Source organism: Barbatula barbatula, assembly GCF_947034865.1.
Source record: "Barbatula barbatula genome assembly, chromosome: 20".
Taxonomy (NCBI): domain Eukaryota; kingdom Metazoa; phylum Chordata; class Actinopteri; order Cypriniformes; family Nemacheilidae; genus Barbatula; species Barbatula barbatula.
In genome coordinates, this window is record NC_136783.1 from 1171404 (window position 1) to 1187938 (window position 16535).

The window sequence follows — 16535 nt, forward strand, 5'->3', positions numbered from 1 at the left end:
GCGTAGTGCACGTGATGGACTGTAATACGAGAGGAGTTCACTCAAGTAGTGAGGAGATAAACCATGCAAGGCTTTATAGGTAATAAGCTAGATTTTAAAGTTGATGCAATGCTTTACAGGTAACCAGTGCAAGGTTGACAGAACCGGGCTAATATGCTCATACTTTTTTGTATGCGTAAGAACTCGAGCTGCCGCATTTTGGACCAGTTGGAGTTTTTGTAATAGGCCTGCAGGGCAACCACCTAATAGTGCATTACAGTAATCTAGTCTTGATGTCATAAAGGCATGTATAAGCTTCTCTGCATCTGATGGTGACAGCATATGACGTAATTTAGTTATATTTTTTAGATGGAAAAACGCAATTTTACAGGTGTTGGCGACCTGGTTCTCAAATGACAGAGTACTATCAAATATAAAGCCAAGATTCTTAGCTGAAGATGAGGGTTTTATGGAACATCCATCAATAGTTAAGCAGTATTCTTGGTTGTTATGTAGGGCGGTTTTCGGTCCGATAAGTAACACTTCAGTTTTTCCAAGTTCAGCAATAAAAAATTGCTACTCATCCACTTTTTTATATCGACTATGCATTCCACTATTCGATGGAATTGCTGTGTTTCATGAGGCTTCGAGGAAATATAGAGTTGCGTATCATCAGCATAACAGCGAAAGCTTACTCTGTGTCGCTTTATTATATCTCCTAGAGGTAGCATGTATAATGCGAAGAGCATAGGCCCTAAGACTGAGCCCTGTGGTACACCGTACTGGACTGTCGATTTGCGTGATACCTCATTGTTTATAGCTACAAATTGAAAACGGTCGCATAAATAAGATCTAAGCTGTTATTTATTAAATTTCCCTTTATCCAGATGACATAGTTCATTGACACTTCAGTATAGGTGGCAATTCTCGCTATTAACAAACCATTAATTATAAACATTCAGGATTAGGGATGTAGGGGTCATGCAGAATACTAATAAACAGCCAATTTGCCAATAATAGGCATGCTGATAACAACTAGTTAATAGTGAGAAATGCCCCCTATATTGAATCTATTTCTTCATGGATAAAACATCAACTGGTAAAAGAGTAAATTCATGTCTTTGTGAGATTGCATAAGATCAGCACCTAAAGACAGATTTAGGTACCTTGGTGTTGTTTTGTCCAAAAATCCTTAATTAATCTTTAAGTAGAATTTTCACAAGAATTTGGAGGATCTAAAAGCAGACATAAGAAAGTGGAGGACTCAGTATAATCGCGATTAAAATGGTCTGCTTAGATTTTTATATATTTTTCAGAACCTACCAAATTTCTTGACAAAGGCTTTTTTCAAAGTTTAGATTCAGCAATTCTTCCATTTATCTGGGGGTTTAAAGCTCATAGAACATCCAAAATACATTTGCAGAAACCAAGGGAGAGTGGCTGGGGGTTAGGGCCTCTAACACTATTACACGGCGGCGACTGCTAGGGCCCTTGTCTATTGGCAGGGTGATTATGAAAAGGGAATTTCAAATGATACACCACCCTGGGTTGTGATAGAAAAACTGTATTAAAAACATTCTCTCCCAGCTCTTCTTTTTTCAGCTGCTGAATTGCCCCCATCTGTTAAGATACAATTATATTTTTTCAAATTGTCTGAAAATATGGCTACAAATTAAGAAGGGATTTAGACTGCCTGATGCGTCTATTTATGCCCCAGTATATTGTGATCACGCTCCCCCCCCTCTCTCTTTCTTTCTCAGATTCAACATTTAATACGTGGAGACTGGGAGGTATCCTTACACTTGAGGATTTATACATTGACAAACATTTTGCTTCCTTTTCTTAGTTAAAAGTCAAGATTCCTCTTCCCACAACACACTTTTTTCGTTATTTACAAATTAGGATTTATGTGCATAGGCAGAGATTTAAAATTTGAAATTGCATTGAGAAAAAAAAAAATATATTTGCTTTTGCTGGGCTCACCTGACTCCAAACATATGGTTTCAGATTCTGTAAAATGACGAAATGACATATTTTATGCAATCCTTAAAAAGCTGGTGGGAGGAGGAATTGGATCTACAAATAGGAGCCGATTTATGGGATGACAGATTTGTCAGGATTCATTCTTGTTCTATTAACTGCAGGCATCAGTTAATTCAATTTAAGGTGATGCATAGGTTGCATTATTCAAAGACTTACTACACAGCATTTCCCCTACATTTTCTCCTACATGTGACAGATGTAAGTCTGCAGAGGGCTCTCTTACCCATATACCACAGATAAATTACCAAATACCACAGATTCATAATTTCATCACTGGATAGTTCTCAGATCAGTTTGGTGGTTTTGGTGAGGGCTTCTTTCACTTGCTTGGAGATTTCCCTTTGCCGCATGATGTGGGATCACAGCAATAGCTTCCAAATGCAAACACCACATGTAGAATCAATTCCAGATCTTTAACATGTTTTATTTATGATAATGAAATTAAAGGAAAAGCACATACCTGTCTATAAAACAGCTTTTAATACAAATTTCCTTTGCAGGGGGTGTTGTGGGGAGAAGGGGGTTGTATTGTGATTTCTTCAGGATTTTTGGCCTGCACAATTGTTTTAAGTGGAAAACATGACACCAATGGAGCATCAGCTTGAAACATGACATCAATTTTGAGCTACAGGAAAAATATGGATTTTGTAAGAATTTGATATTTTCATGAAAAATAACTACGTTGCTCTCGTCTCACGATCCCAATGCTCCAAGTCATAATTAAACATCAAAACTGACCTTCATTTGATTAAGTTTTCTGAGAGGTGCACAGGTGTTTCAGCACGTTTCTTCGGAGGCCTCTAACCCAGAGACAGCCACGTCCTTCACCTCCAGCCGACAACCAGACTGCAATCGGCGTCCAGTCCAACCGCAGGCGTCCTGTCCTGCCCAGCCGGCCTTCCAGCCTTGTCTGGCCAACTGTCCAGTCGGCAGTTCGTCCCCTACTAAGTCCCCCAGGACTTCGTGCTCCCAATCGCCACCCCGGAATAAGACTGTCCCACCCCGTCCCAACCCCTTTGGACTCCTCCGATGGACTCATGTGTTCGGCCCCCCTCCCTCCCAAGTTTGTTGTTTTTAGTATGTCACCCCAACCCTTTTATTGTGATTTCTTGTTTACCCTTGTTGTTATTTACCATTTTTTGTTGGATGCCGTCTGTTTCCCAGTTGGTCTTGTCTCGTTAGTCTGCTCCCTTGGTGAACGCCAGGGGGCGTTCATTAAGGAGAGGGGTTGTGTCATGGTTCTGCCTTCTCTTGTCTTCATTTTCTAGTCTATTGGCAGAATCCTGACAGACCCACATGTTTGGTGTGGAGAGAAACATATTTTCAACCAGGACATAATATGCATTCTCTCCAGTCTCGTCATTGGCCCCGCCCCTCTCGTTCCAAGTATTGCTTTCCACCTGTGTCTCATTCCCCACACCTGCTCATTGTTATCTCCTTTGTTTGTCTACCTATTTAATGCCCTTGTGTCTATTGTCTTGTGCTTGTTCATTGCTGTTCCCTGGTTCATGTTCCAGATACCTTGTTTGATGTTCCTAGTTCCCTCGTTATGCATACATTGTACAAATTGTATTATACGGATATATATATATATACATATATGCACAGCGCCTGCACTTTAAAGGGACACTTCCCATTCCCCTACACCATTTATATTTATATATTGTATAACTTCCGTGCTTCCGATCTAGTCAATTCGGACAGTCAGAAAAGTATTTCACTGCATGTCGTACCATGTATGGTTTTGTATGTGACAAATAAACTTTGAACTTGAATTTATGACATTTTTTTGTTTTAACACTCCCTATATTTGTAACGGGACATAATTTTATGTGCATTCTCTATATGTCCCGTTACATCACGTTCAGTAGATATACTGTAAATCAGTCAAAGTGGTTGGCACCCAAACATTTCATTGGCTTACTCTAAAACTTAACAGCATCATCATAACACAATACGTTCTTGTCTAAAGGTTAACAGGTCAGTCAATGTAAATGTATTTTGTCGCCAGCATGGATTAGAACGGAGCTGGGCCAATCAACAAGAAAGAGTCCGAAAAAGCACACACAAATAGGGTTACAATGTGGAAAGCACTTTAATAAAATAAATGCTCACGATTTTTCTTTGATTCAAGTATTTCGGTTCACAAATGAAAAAAGTATTCAGTTATTTTAGATTAAAAAAGTTAGAGTCAAAAATATACAACCTACAGTTAATAAAAACAAGTGTGTTAAACAACATCATCTGAACTAATGATTCATCAGTTTCTTCCTATTTTTTTGGTCTTCATAGTTTTTTGTCTTGACAGTACAGTAGAGACCGAGAGAGCGAGGGCGAGAGAGAAGAAATGGCAGGATGAGAAAGAGGGGACTCGAAAACTCGATTAATCAGATTAATCGAGTTTTCATCTAAATCTTTTATATGGTTTCATTATTTAGTTTCTCTGTGATTTCACATTTTGATTTTACACACTACCCTTTAATCTAATGGTTCTTGTATGGCGGACGGAGAAGGGGATTGCTTTAGGGTCTGACCTTCAGCCTAGCAACAATTGGAATAATTGCACTTTTTGAATAAACAGCACATCTTCCTGTTATATGTTGTCTTTTAAATTGTATAATATACAAACTGTTAGGTTTAGGGGTGGGGTTGGGTTACATGCTCAAATCCGAAATTGTGCGTACGAAATAATAAACATACACAAAATACTACGTCTGATTAAATACACTCCAGTATAATAATATGGTGTTGTTAACTTTAATTTTGGAAGTTGTAATATTGGGTTGTAATATGAAAATAACCAGAAAACAGAGAAAAGAACAAACTAAACACGTTTGACTGTATTGCGTTTGTATCAAGGTGGTTCCTAACATTCAAAGAAAGCATAATTTAAGAAATATCAGCGTATCAGTGAAGTCACGTTTCAAACTCTGCCTGTTCTTCCATGAGAATGGCTGGTGGGTGCTGATAGCAGTTGCAGACATCAAGAAAGGACGCACCGAGCACAATCAAACAATGCCAAACCTGAAAGAAGATGCGGAACACATTAAGAGATCTACTTCTAAACATGCAAATTCTGTGACTGTTTTTATTCACTATTATAAAGATCCTAAATCAGATTTCAGTATGCGAGTATGCATTTTTGTCATCATTGCAGCACGGCTATTAGATTGAGATCTGAATCCTTTCATCCTTGGAGTGTGTCGGCGCATTCAAGTGTGTCCGTGAGGCGTCTATACATCAGGCCCCTATACATCTATACATCAGGCCCCTAGTGACTGTGGAGGCCATTTGTGTACAGTGAACTCCAGTTTTAGATGATCTTGAGCTTTGTTACATATATGATGTGAATCATGAATGTGTGAAAGCAAGCCTGTGATGCGGAAATATTGACCAAAATCTGTGAGGAATGTTTCCAGCACCATGTTAAATCCGTTTCATTATGAATAGCCGCATTTCCACTATCGAGCCAGAAGCGGGCGTGCTAGTGTGTGCCAGGGCCAGTTGTGTTTCCACAGTCACTTCCGGGGCTTGATCGTGCCTTGCCGGGGCTTACTCAGGGCCAATGGCCTGACGAAACCTTGGGCCAAAGCGAGCCAGCTGGGGCTTGAGGAGCGTTTAAGGTGAAAGGTGGAGATTATCAGAGTCAGAGGAACAGTGTTTTACTCTCTTTTGAGTTAAACTCAAAAGAGAATTGCAAGCGTTCATTAGCTAGAAAAAAGATATAATTTATTTGAATAATATATAAATAAAGAGTTAAGTTCCAATATATGATACTGCCTTTACATTTTGTTTCATCATGCAGTCCAATTAATAACGGTCACGAGTGAAGCTCCTGCTTCCGCCTCGATCGCCACCATAGGGAGCCATCTCCCGAGTATTGACATTTATCCAGACCCAGTTCCCATAAACCCACATACCGGAACTGATTGCACTTACACCTGAACCTCATTGGACTGCCTATTTAAACCTCTCATTCATTCATTCACACTCATTGCGAAGTCTTGTTTTGCCCGTGTCTATTTTGGAGAGTTTACTTACCTTGTGATTGTTTGCTGCCTGCCCTGATTATCTGCCTGTATTTTGACTACGAGATTGCCTTGCCCTTACATGTATGTTTGCTGGAGATTGACCCTGCCTGTACGACGACGACGATTGGGTTTAATAAAGTGTGCAAATGGATCCTCAGCCTTCTGGTGCTTCATTACAATACCAATCTGATGTTGGTTTGTTTTATTATGTAGCCATAATAACAAAAAGTACAGATAACTAACACAAAAACAAGTTCTCATTTTGGAACCAAACTCTTCAAATATTGTTATAATGTTATTGTCTACTGTAACAGCAATTGGATTAAAGAACCGAGTGTAGGTCACAAAGCAAAGGAGTGTCACACGTTATAATCGTATAAATCTCATAGTGACTTTAGATCATCATTACTTCCTACTGATCAAAGCTGCATAAAAGACTGAACTGGTTTCAGAGTTGATTTATATTTATATCGCCCAGCCATACATAAACACAGCTGAACCTTTGTCGTCTCATTTCATTAAGTGGACCTTAAAAGAAATAAACAAACAGCTGTCTTTGTTTTCTCCGTCAGGTAAGTTTTGAAATGACAAAATTGCGATCCAGCTTCTCTCCTGTCTGACTAAACTTCATTCTCCCAGCTTGAGTAGGCGGGTTTGCGTGACATGTGGTCCAGAGAGGGGTGTTTATGGCAGTGTTTAGAGCAGCGCTGCGTGCTACTGGCCTGACAGCCAACAGCCGGAGACACAACTTGATTTTGGTCTCACAGCTAGAAGCCCGAAGGCTACTGGCTCGCCCTGTCCCAGCAGTCCAAAGCCGGAGATTGTAGGTAATGGGACATTTACATTACAGTATATATGAAGTGTGTATACAAGTTTTTATTTTCAACTTTTACACTAACTGTAGTTTTAGTTATGAGATGGTAAATGTAAATACAAAGACCATTTTTTGAACAAAAACAATCCCATTATTGGCATTTCTTACTGCATGTTGAAAAGGAACAAGTTATTTTATAATGATCTTCAGATGAATACGAGCTTACCAGGTAGACAACAAAGCTCAGGTAGGCGATGGAGAGGAATGCAGAGAAGACGTAGAGGACGGTGCTGTTCAATGCGGTCACATACACCACCACGAAATACATGTTGATAGCACACACCACCAGGATGACCAGACCACCACCAATCTTCCACATACTGAAAATACAAATCCATCATCAATTTCTACCTTCGATGCCCTCACTACGGTGGTCTTAAAGGGAAGTTCAGCCAATAATGAAAAGTCTGTCATCCTTCACTCACTCTCTAGTTGTCCCAAATGTTTATAATAAATGTGTTTGTTCTGATGAACACGGAGAAAGATATTTGGAAGAATGCTTATACCAGTCAGATCTCAACACCCGTTGACTCCCATAGAAGGAAAAAATGATAGTCTAAAGCACCCCAGAACTTCAACATGTCCTCTTTTGTGTTCAACAGAAGAAGAAAAAATAAAGTTTTTTTTCCGACTATGGGATTCAATGGGTGTTGAGATCTGTCTGGTTATAACCATTCCTCCAAACATCTCTCTCCGTGTTCATCAGAACAAACACATTTATACACATTTGGAAGCACTCGAACATTAATAAATGATGACAGAATTTAAATTCTTGGGTGAAGTTTCCCTTAAATATTCCACATTGCACCTTTAAGCCCCTGGAGCCGTGTGGATTACTTCTATTTACAACCATTGTAAAGCTTGGAAGAGCCAGAACATGTTTTAATATAACTGTTTGTCGAAAGGATATATAAGATCATGGTGTAATTTTCATCTTTGGCCAAACTATCCTTTTAATATAGTTTAAGACAGGGGTTCTCAAACTGTGGTGCGCGTAACACTAGTGGTACTTGAAGAGACCCCTGGTGGTGTGCGACACGACTGAAAATTAAAAACACTATATTTGAATTTACATTTTGTGTTTTAAAAACAATTTTAAATGCTTAATACATGATAGACGGAATAAATCTCAGCCTATCTGCAGTTGTAATACAGTTACGTAATACAGTATGAATCTATGAATGATTATTTCTCATTGGTGGATGACAGGCAGCTCAAACACAGAGAGCGAGAGCAGACAGACGCTTGAGAGTCTCTCTCTCTCTCTCTCTCTCTCTCTCTCTCTCTTCCTGATGAGCTGCGTGTAAATTAAGCTTCCTGTGGTTTTCAGAACTTGAACGGCTGTTCTACAGCGACCGGACAGTTATTGCTTGATGTTTACGTATATGTATATTTATTTTTCTTCCGTGTTTAATATTCTTTCCACATTGTTTGTCCTTAATACAGGTTTGTAGACTTTCTGCAAGTCCCCACAAAGCTAATAAATCCCCAATAGCAGTCATTTACAGAGTCCTGTTTACAGTGCACTATAGAAAAGTGTTTTGTGTCCACTATCCCTGCTGACTAACTTAAAAATAAAACAGCATGGAAAAAACCTGTTCTTTAGTTTGATAACAGTTTGTTTGTATTATTAATAATTCATTAGAATTGGAGGATGAGGTGTTTATTCGTGTGATTTTCTGTAGCGGTCATTAGGTGGTATGTGGAACAACCACTTTTATCAAAGATGGTTCTTGATGTGAAAGTTTGAGAACCACCGGTTTAAGAAATGTTGATTCCATTGTTTCATGTAACTGATGCGTGCTTTGTGCTTTAAACATTAGAGCTTTAGAAATACAGTTGCTTTCATAAATGTTTGAATAGTTGACTAATGGCTTAAATGAACGAGCACCAGTGTTGGCGATATGTGACGAACTACGACCGATTATTTTAAATGTCACATGACACGAGATGGGATATTACTAAATATTATGATACTCAACCAAAACATGAATTTATATTTATACTCTTTACATTTTATACACGTAGATACCTACACACAAATACACTACATAGGGATCAGTTGGATTGGGACACACGCACCGTTTAAACTGCAGTATTGACACAGATACTCACATTCCATTGGAGAAATCATTCATTAGTGACTTCAGACTGGTGAAGGTAAGAATCGGGATCAGAGCAAATGGCAACTATATATAAAAAACAGGTTTAGATTAGATTAGATTCAACTTTATTGTCATTACACATATACAAGTACAGTGTAACGTAATGTAGTTACATAAGAGCATCAAACTAAATATTCTGGTAGTGTTAAACCCAGTGTTTTATATGATGTCACACTAACCTGCATGCTCTGTAGGACATTGAGGAAATCATTCATGCCAGTTAAATGCTGGATGTCCTCAAAGATGGCAACCAGAAGAGTAGGCAAGATAGCAATGGAGCGTGTCAACAACACACGAGCAAATCGAGACCAGCGGAGGTTTAGAAAACCCTAAAAGAGCCACAGCAAAATAAAAAGGAAGGTTGCATAAAAAGGTTCTAGAGAAAGACAAGGTAGAGTTTCCATGCAAACTACCATAGAAATAAAATTAACAACAAAACCCGTCAAATTACAACCCAGTGTATACTGTAGGTGAGATAAACTTTACCTCCATGACAAACTGACCAGAGTACGTTCCTGTCATGGTTGAACTCTGTCCAGCTGCAAGGATCCCAATGGCCCAAATGTACAGCGCAACTGGGCCAAAAAAACAGCCCAGGACTATACCCTTGAAATCACACAAACCAAACAAACAAAGTCGTCATGTTATAAAGAGACACATATATCTTAGGGATGCAAACTCATCCGGGTAAAAAAGGTGACAATGATGTGAGACCCCTTAATGCTATATACACTCACCTAAAGGATTATTAGGAACACCATACTAATACTGTGTTTGACCCCCTTTCGCCTTCAGAACTGCCTTAATTCTACGTGGCATTGATTCAACAAGGTGCTGAAAGCATTCTTTAGAAATGTTGGCCCATATTAATAGGATAGCATCTTGCAATTGATGGAGATTTGTGGGATGCACAACCAGGGCACGAAGCTCCCGTTCCACCATCAGAGGATGGGTACATGGTGGTCATAAAGGGATGGACATGTCAGAAACAATGCTCAGGTAGGCCGTGGCATTTAAACGATGCCCAATTGGCACTAAGGGGCATAAAGTGTGCCAAGAAAACATCCCCCACACCATTAGATTCAAGATTCAACTTTATTGTCATTACACATATACAAGTACAGTGTAACAAAATGTAGTTAAAGTTCCAGTGCAATAGGCGAATCAATGCAGTTGTTGAAGTTACACCACCACCACCAGCCTGCACAGTGGTAACAATACATGATGGATCCATGTTCTCATTCTGTTTACACCAAATTCTGACTCTATTATATGAATGTCTCAACAGAAATCGAGACTCATCAAACACCAGGCAACATTTTTCCAGTCTTCAACGGTCCAATTTTAGTGAGCTCGTGCAAATTGTAGCCTCTTTTTCTATTTGTAGTGGAGATGAGTGCTACCCGGTGGGGTCTTCGGCTGATGTAGCCCATCCGCCTTGTGTAGCCCCACTCTCCAGGAGGCAGACACACTCTGTCAGTTTAAATCTAGACTAAAGACGCATCTTTTTAATCTTGCATACACTACACTATCATAATATATATATTTCAAAGATCTAGGCTGCACTAGTTAGATAAACCAGAACCAGGGACACTTCCAATAACAACTGATGCATTTGTTGCATCAAAGAGTGCAGAACAGTTCTCTACTCTCAGCCAGTCTTGTCTCATTGTTCCAAGGTTACCAGAGCGGGCAGGATGCAGTCCAAGGTTACCAGAGCGGGCAGGATGCAGTCCAAGGTTACCAGAGCGGGCAGGATGCAGTCCAAGGTTACCAGAGCGGGCAGGATGCAGTCCAAGGTTACCGGAGCGGGCAGGATGCAGTCCAAGGTTACCGGAGCGGGCAGGATGCAGTCCAAGGTTACCGGAGTGGGCAGGGCGCAATCCATTCCCAGACCTGACAAATGCTGGACGAAGGACGTGGCGACTCTACAAAACTTCAGTCGCTATTAGATTATTAATGATAATTTTAAATCTAACTTTGTTTTTTATTTTGCCTTGTTGTGCGCGCACTGTCGAGCTTGTGCGGAGGCAGCAGTTTTTGCCAGAGGGGAACTGGAATCCCCTGGTTAGGCCTGGTCTCCCTCTGAGGTTTTTTTCTCCTCCAATGGAGTTTTGGGTTCCTCGCCACCGTTTGCATACTGTTTTGCACTGTTTGCCTGGCCGGGGGGGCTGCTAGAATTTTATAGTTTTATTTAATTAACACTGCACATAGGAATTAATAGTGTGTCTGATATTTGACCTGTGTTTTGAATTCCATAACCTTTTATGTTTTACTTAGTCAATATTTTCTTGTACAGCTGCTTTGTAACAATGAAAATTGTAAAAAGCGCTATATAAATAAAGCTGACTTGACTTGTGCGTGTTGTGGCTTCACAAATGCTTCGCTGCATAACTCTGTTGTAACGAGTGAATATTTCAGTCAAAGTTGCTCTTCTATCAGCTTGAATCAGTCGGCCCATTCTCCTCTGACCTCTAGCATCAACAAGGCATTTTCACCCACTGGACTGCTGCATACTGGATGTTTTTCGCTTTTCACACCATTCTTTGTAAACCCAAGAAATGGTTGTGTGCGAAAATCCCAGTAACTGAGCAGATTGTGAAATACTCAGACCGTCCCGTCTGACACCAACAACCATGCCACGCTCAAAATGGCTTAAATCACCTTTCTTTCCCATTCTGACATTCAGTTTGGAGTTCAGGAGATTGTCTTGACCAGGACCACACCCCTAAATGCATTGACGCAACTGCCATTAAGGAAAAATTTAACAGGTGTTCCTAATAATCCTTTAGGTGAGTGTATATATATATATATATAGAGAGAGAGTATATATTTCTTTTTTTACTTTTTAATATTATAATAATTATTACAATTTGTTTATCATATTATTCAGTATTCACATAATAAGAATAGTCCATGGTCTGCCAAAAGTGTCTAGGATAGACCATATTTTACTTCAAATGCAAAAGTTAAACTTTATCAAAAGTATTAATTGGATTTGACTTGCATAAATATGAAATATTTATACAGTAAAACAAATTCATAAGGTGACACCTGCAATTAAAGGTCTTTAGAAAGATAGACTATCTACCTGACATCTACAGAAACTGGCTAGTGATTTGACAACATCGGGTCATGATTCTCATAATTTCATTCAATGCGACCCCATCTAAATACTCGGACCCCCATTTTGGATCCTAAACAGCAATAAAAGGTGACAAGTTTGCATCCCTGATATCTTTTAAAATGTGTATAATTCAGATGACATAAGACTTTTATGATGGCTGTACAGGGCTCCAGACAGCAACCAGTTTTTGAGACAGCGCAAGGATTTTTTTTACAAGTAATCATCGTGTCTAATGTCACAGCTCATTCAAAAATGCCAAAGCGAATTATTGACCCATTATCTTAGTTCTCCTCCTTACCATGGCAACAGCTTCTAAGCAACGGCGTGTTTTCTTATATTTGATATAGAATAAAAAATGTTTTTACTAGCTGGTTACGAACACAAAACTTTTAATGATTTTCATGCCTTTGATTGCATTGCTGTTATGTAACAATCACTTAATCCGGCTGGCTAGGCTGGAAGTTGCAATTAATAAGATTTCTCATAGTACCACTATGACATTTAGTTCACAAAAGCAGGGCTCCATTCACAACCCTTTTCCATTCAATATTCGTTCAGTACAAAGTGGTTATGCAACTATGGTTATAGTGCAAATTAGCTGTAATTTTGGATTGGAATGTGTCTGACATACCCCTTTGTAGATGTCAACTTGAAGTGTTTCGTTGTTGACTGGGAAGAGTTCAGTGTGAGGGCTTCCTGTTTCATTACATGTCTGACTCTGAAGAAAAGATAAGTTATCTTCAATAAAACGACATATATTAGAATTAATGCTGTTTCTTTACATGAGATAAACTGCATCTTCAATGTTCACATTATTATTACGTATAATGGAGCAAGTAAATGTAAAAAACCTGCTCACCACTTGCATGTTGGTTTTGCCATAAAAAGCCTCAGCGAAGACGGCCACCACAAAAACATTGATGAGAAACGAGATAAAGAGAGCGATGGAGGACTCAATGAAGTAGTACTTGTTAGCTTCCTTCACCTCTTTCTTGTTGGCTCGGTTAATTTCCCGTGACTAAACAAACACCACAAAAATAAATATAAACATTCAGATTTAGTGTTATACAAATGTTAAGGGCACATTAGTAAAACTCCAATGTTAAAAAACTCAATGTTAATCTGTGCATCAGGGCGATTACATTTACATTTATGCATTTGGCAGACGCTTTTATCCAAAGCCACTTACAAGTAGTTTTTTTCAGTGGCACATTACTGCAGAGCAATCAGGGGTAAGGTGTCTTGCTCAAGGGCACTTCAGTCATGACCTGCTGGCGCTGAGATTCAAACCTTCTGATCACAAGCCCAACGCTCTAACCACCAGGCCACAACTGACCCCTTGCATTACATTCACAATCCAATGAGACCGCTAATGCCATAACCTACATCAAAAGCACATCTGTCTAACAATGTAAATGTTTGTTCTTCCTTGGCAAAGGATAAAAGCATCTGGACTAGGACACTTCTGACAGGAACGGCTGCACTGACACCATCCTCTGCATATCGATCCACTTTACACTGGCCATTAAAAATAACCTGGTAAGACTCACAGCCTCTTTCCGGCATAATGGTTGCTCATTTTAATGGATTCATTTAGCAGACACTTTTCTCCAAAGGGTGACACAAAGATATTTAAATGAGACATTTGTCCATTTATTCACAGTCATCTGCATGTTGCTTCCTCTCATTAAAGATAATATCACAGCAGCATTACAGTTTAGCATATCATGAAACAAAAACTCAAATTTGCAGTTCACTTACCTTTACAAGAGCAGAGTGCAGATAGATGTTATGAGGCATGATGACCGCTCCAACTATGCCAACAGCTTGTTGAAGCTGCACAGGCCCACAGCCGCTGCAGTACGGCACAAACATGCCCTTCAGAACCTCGCCCTGGTCTGGACCCACCCGCACATACTATAAACAGCCATTAGAAATCTGTTATGAGACGGACATGTTGCCTGTGTATAAGTAATGTGAAATGGTCAACAGTAGGTTTCTTATACCTCATAGCCAAAGCTGAGAGCCATAACAGTTATGAGGAACCCAAAGAAAGCCTCAAGTTTCCTCAGGCCTGACAAAACAAAAACAACATTCAGATTTCTATATCCAAAAGCTGTGCCGTTATTCTGCAATGCTCCTTTCACTCCGCATTTCATACCGTATTTGTCCAAAAACAGGAACACAAATGTGTCAACGATGGTTATCAACACTCCGGCCCACAGTGGAATCCTGTAGACAACAACACATTAAAGGGCACCCGGAGTACAGAGGGATGTTTGGTTGACTATAGCCACTGTTTCCCACAGGATTTTGAGAGACTGTGGCACTGATGACGTCACACCAGAATTAGCATATTTGACTTGACATCTAGTAAAGTCAAGTCAGCTTTATTTATATAGCACTTTTTACAATTTTCATTGTTACAAAGCAGCTGTACAAGAAAACATTGACTATAAGTAAAACATTAAAGGTTATGCAGGTCAAAACACAGGTCAAATATCAGACACACTATTAATTCCTATATGCAGTGTTCATTAAATATAAACTATAAAATTCTAGCAGCCAGGCAAACCAGTGCAAAACAGTATGCAAACGGTGGCAATTTAAATTAAAACTTATTTTCAAAATATTAACAATTTCAGTAACTTTTTTATTAAACTCTTAAGTGACTCTGAAGTAACTCTTAATAAAGAATTTTTAAATGTTAAGGATGAAGACTGAAATTAGAATTAAGATCAGTGTCCATTTTGACAGCAAATTTTGATTTAGTTCTAGTCAAAGTCTTTTGACTAAATGCACTTTAGTTTTTCATCCCCATTATTTGAGTTTTAGTCGATGAAATCTACATTATACAGTATTTAGTCTACTAAAATCTGTCTGGATTAACTCATTTAATTGGTCAAATGAAATGTTCCATACAAAGATGAAACTGTTTTGACATAATTTACTTGACCTTAGAATTAAATGAAACCGGGTCATTACATGTACAACGAAATTCAGCAACTACTGGATACGCATTGTTGAAAACACAGAAAATATTAGACCATGAACGACATTTACCAGTTCTCATTTTGACTCAACTAACTTGTTGTTCAATGAAGGGCGTATTCATTCAGTACATCCAACCAATGAAACGCTCTGACAGAGCTCACATTTAAACACCATTGGTTCACGTGTATCTTTGAAGCTGCACTGTCTTTGCTTGAGACAGTAATGAAGGAGAAATATGTAATCTTTCAGAAAGACAAATTACACGAAAAATGGAGCGCAACTTTAAGAAGACTAAATTAGAGGTATTTCGTACTGCCTGGAAGGATAGTACAAAAAAATACAGGAAAGCCCTAAAAACGTCTCGATCCGCCTACATTTCATCATTAATAGAAGAAAACCAAAATAACCCTAGGTTTTTATTTGATACAGTGGCTAAATTAACCAAAAATAAATCGTCAGCGACTTCTGATGCTGTATACCAGCATAGCAGTGATGATTTTAGGAACTATTTCACTAATAAAATCCAAGATATTCGAGAGAAAATTATAACTATGCAACCAGATGCGAAACCCGCTGAACAACCGACTTACTACAGCACCCCTAAGGAGAAATTATGTTTATTTTCAACTATAGATCACGATGAACTATCGAAAATCATTAGATCATCTAAATCGACTACATGCATGCTAGACCCTATACCTACAAATCTTCTGAAAGAGATGCTCCCAGAAATTATAGATCCTCTACTTAGCATTATTAACTCATCTCTGACATTAGGACATGTGCCTAAAGCATATAAGGTGGCTGTTATAAGGCCCCTTGTCAAAAAACCCCATCTGGACCCTGGAGAATTAGTTAACTATAGACCTATTTCGAATCTACCTTTCTTATCTAAAGTTCTGGAAAAAGTAGTCTCAACTCAAATATGTTCCTTCCTCCAAAGGAATGAGATTAATGAAGATTTCCAGTCTGGATTTAGAGCACATCACAGTACAGAGACTGCTCTGATTAGAGTTACAAATGATCTGTTTATGGCGTCCGACCGAGGTTGTATCTCCTTATTGGTGCTGCTAGATCTTAGTGCTGCATTCGACACCATTGACCACAGCATGCTCCTACATAGACTTGAAAATGATGTCGGTATTAAGGAAATAGCTTTGAAATGGCTTAGATCTTATTTATGCGACCGTTTCCAATATGTAAAAATAAACAATGAGGTATCACGCAAATCGCAAGTCCAGTACGGTGTACCACAGGGCTCAGTACTAGGGCCTATGCTCTTCGCATTATACATGTTACCCCTAGGAGATATAATAAAGCGA

At 39.0% G+C, this 16535-nt stretch overlaps 1 protein-coding gene across 1 annotated transcript in view; it reads right to left on the reverse strand.

The window, feature by feature from the left end:
- Positions 1–4094: 4094 nt before the first annotated feature.
- Positions 4095–16535, reverse strand: part of slc11a2 (solute carrier family 11 member 2) — a 41764-nt gene continuing 29323 nt past the window's right edge. The window contains exons 7-16 of the mRNA XM_079483531.1: positions 14381–14451; positions 14226–14293; positions 13981–14136; positions 13079–13237; positions 12851–12937; positions 9579–9698; positions 9272–9421; positions 9043–9116; positions 7094–7247; positions 4095–5046 (exon numbers count right to left, since the gene is read on the reverse strand). Of these exons, the coding sequence (XP_079339657.1) occupies positions 4939–5046; positions 7094–7247; positions 9043–9116; positions 9272–9421; positions 9579–9698; positions 12851–12937; positions 13079–13237; positions 13981–14136; positions 14226–14293; positions 14381–14451 (1147 nt within the window). The 3' untranslated portion in view covers positions 4095–4938. The remainder of the gene's footprint in view (positions 5047–7093; positions 7248–9042; positions 9117–9271; positions 9422–9578; positions 9699–12850; positions 12938–13078; positions 13238–13980; positions 14137–14225; positions 14294–14380; positions 14452–16535) is intronic.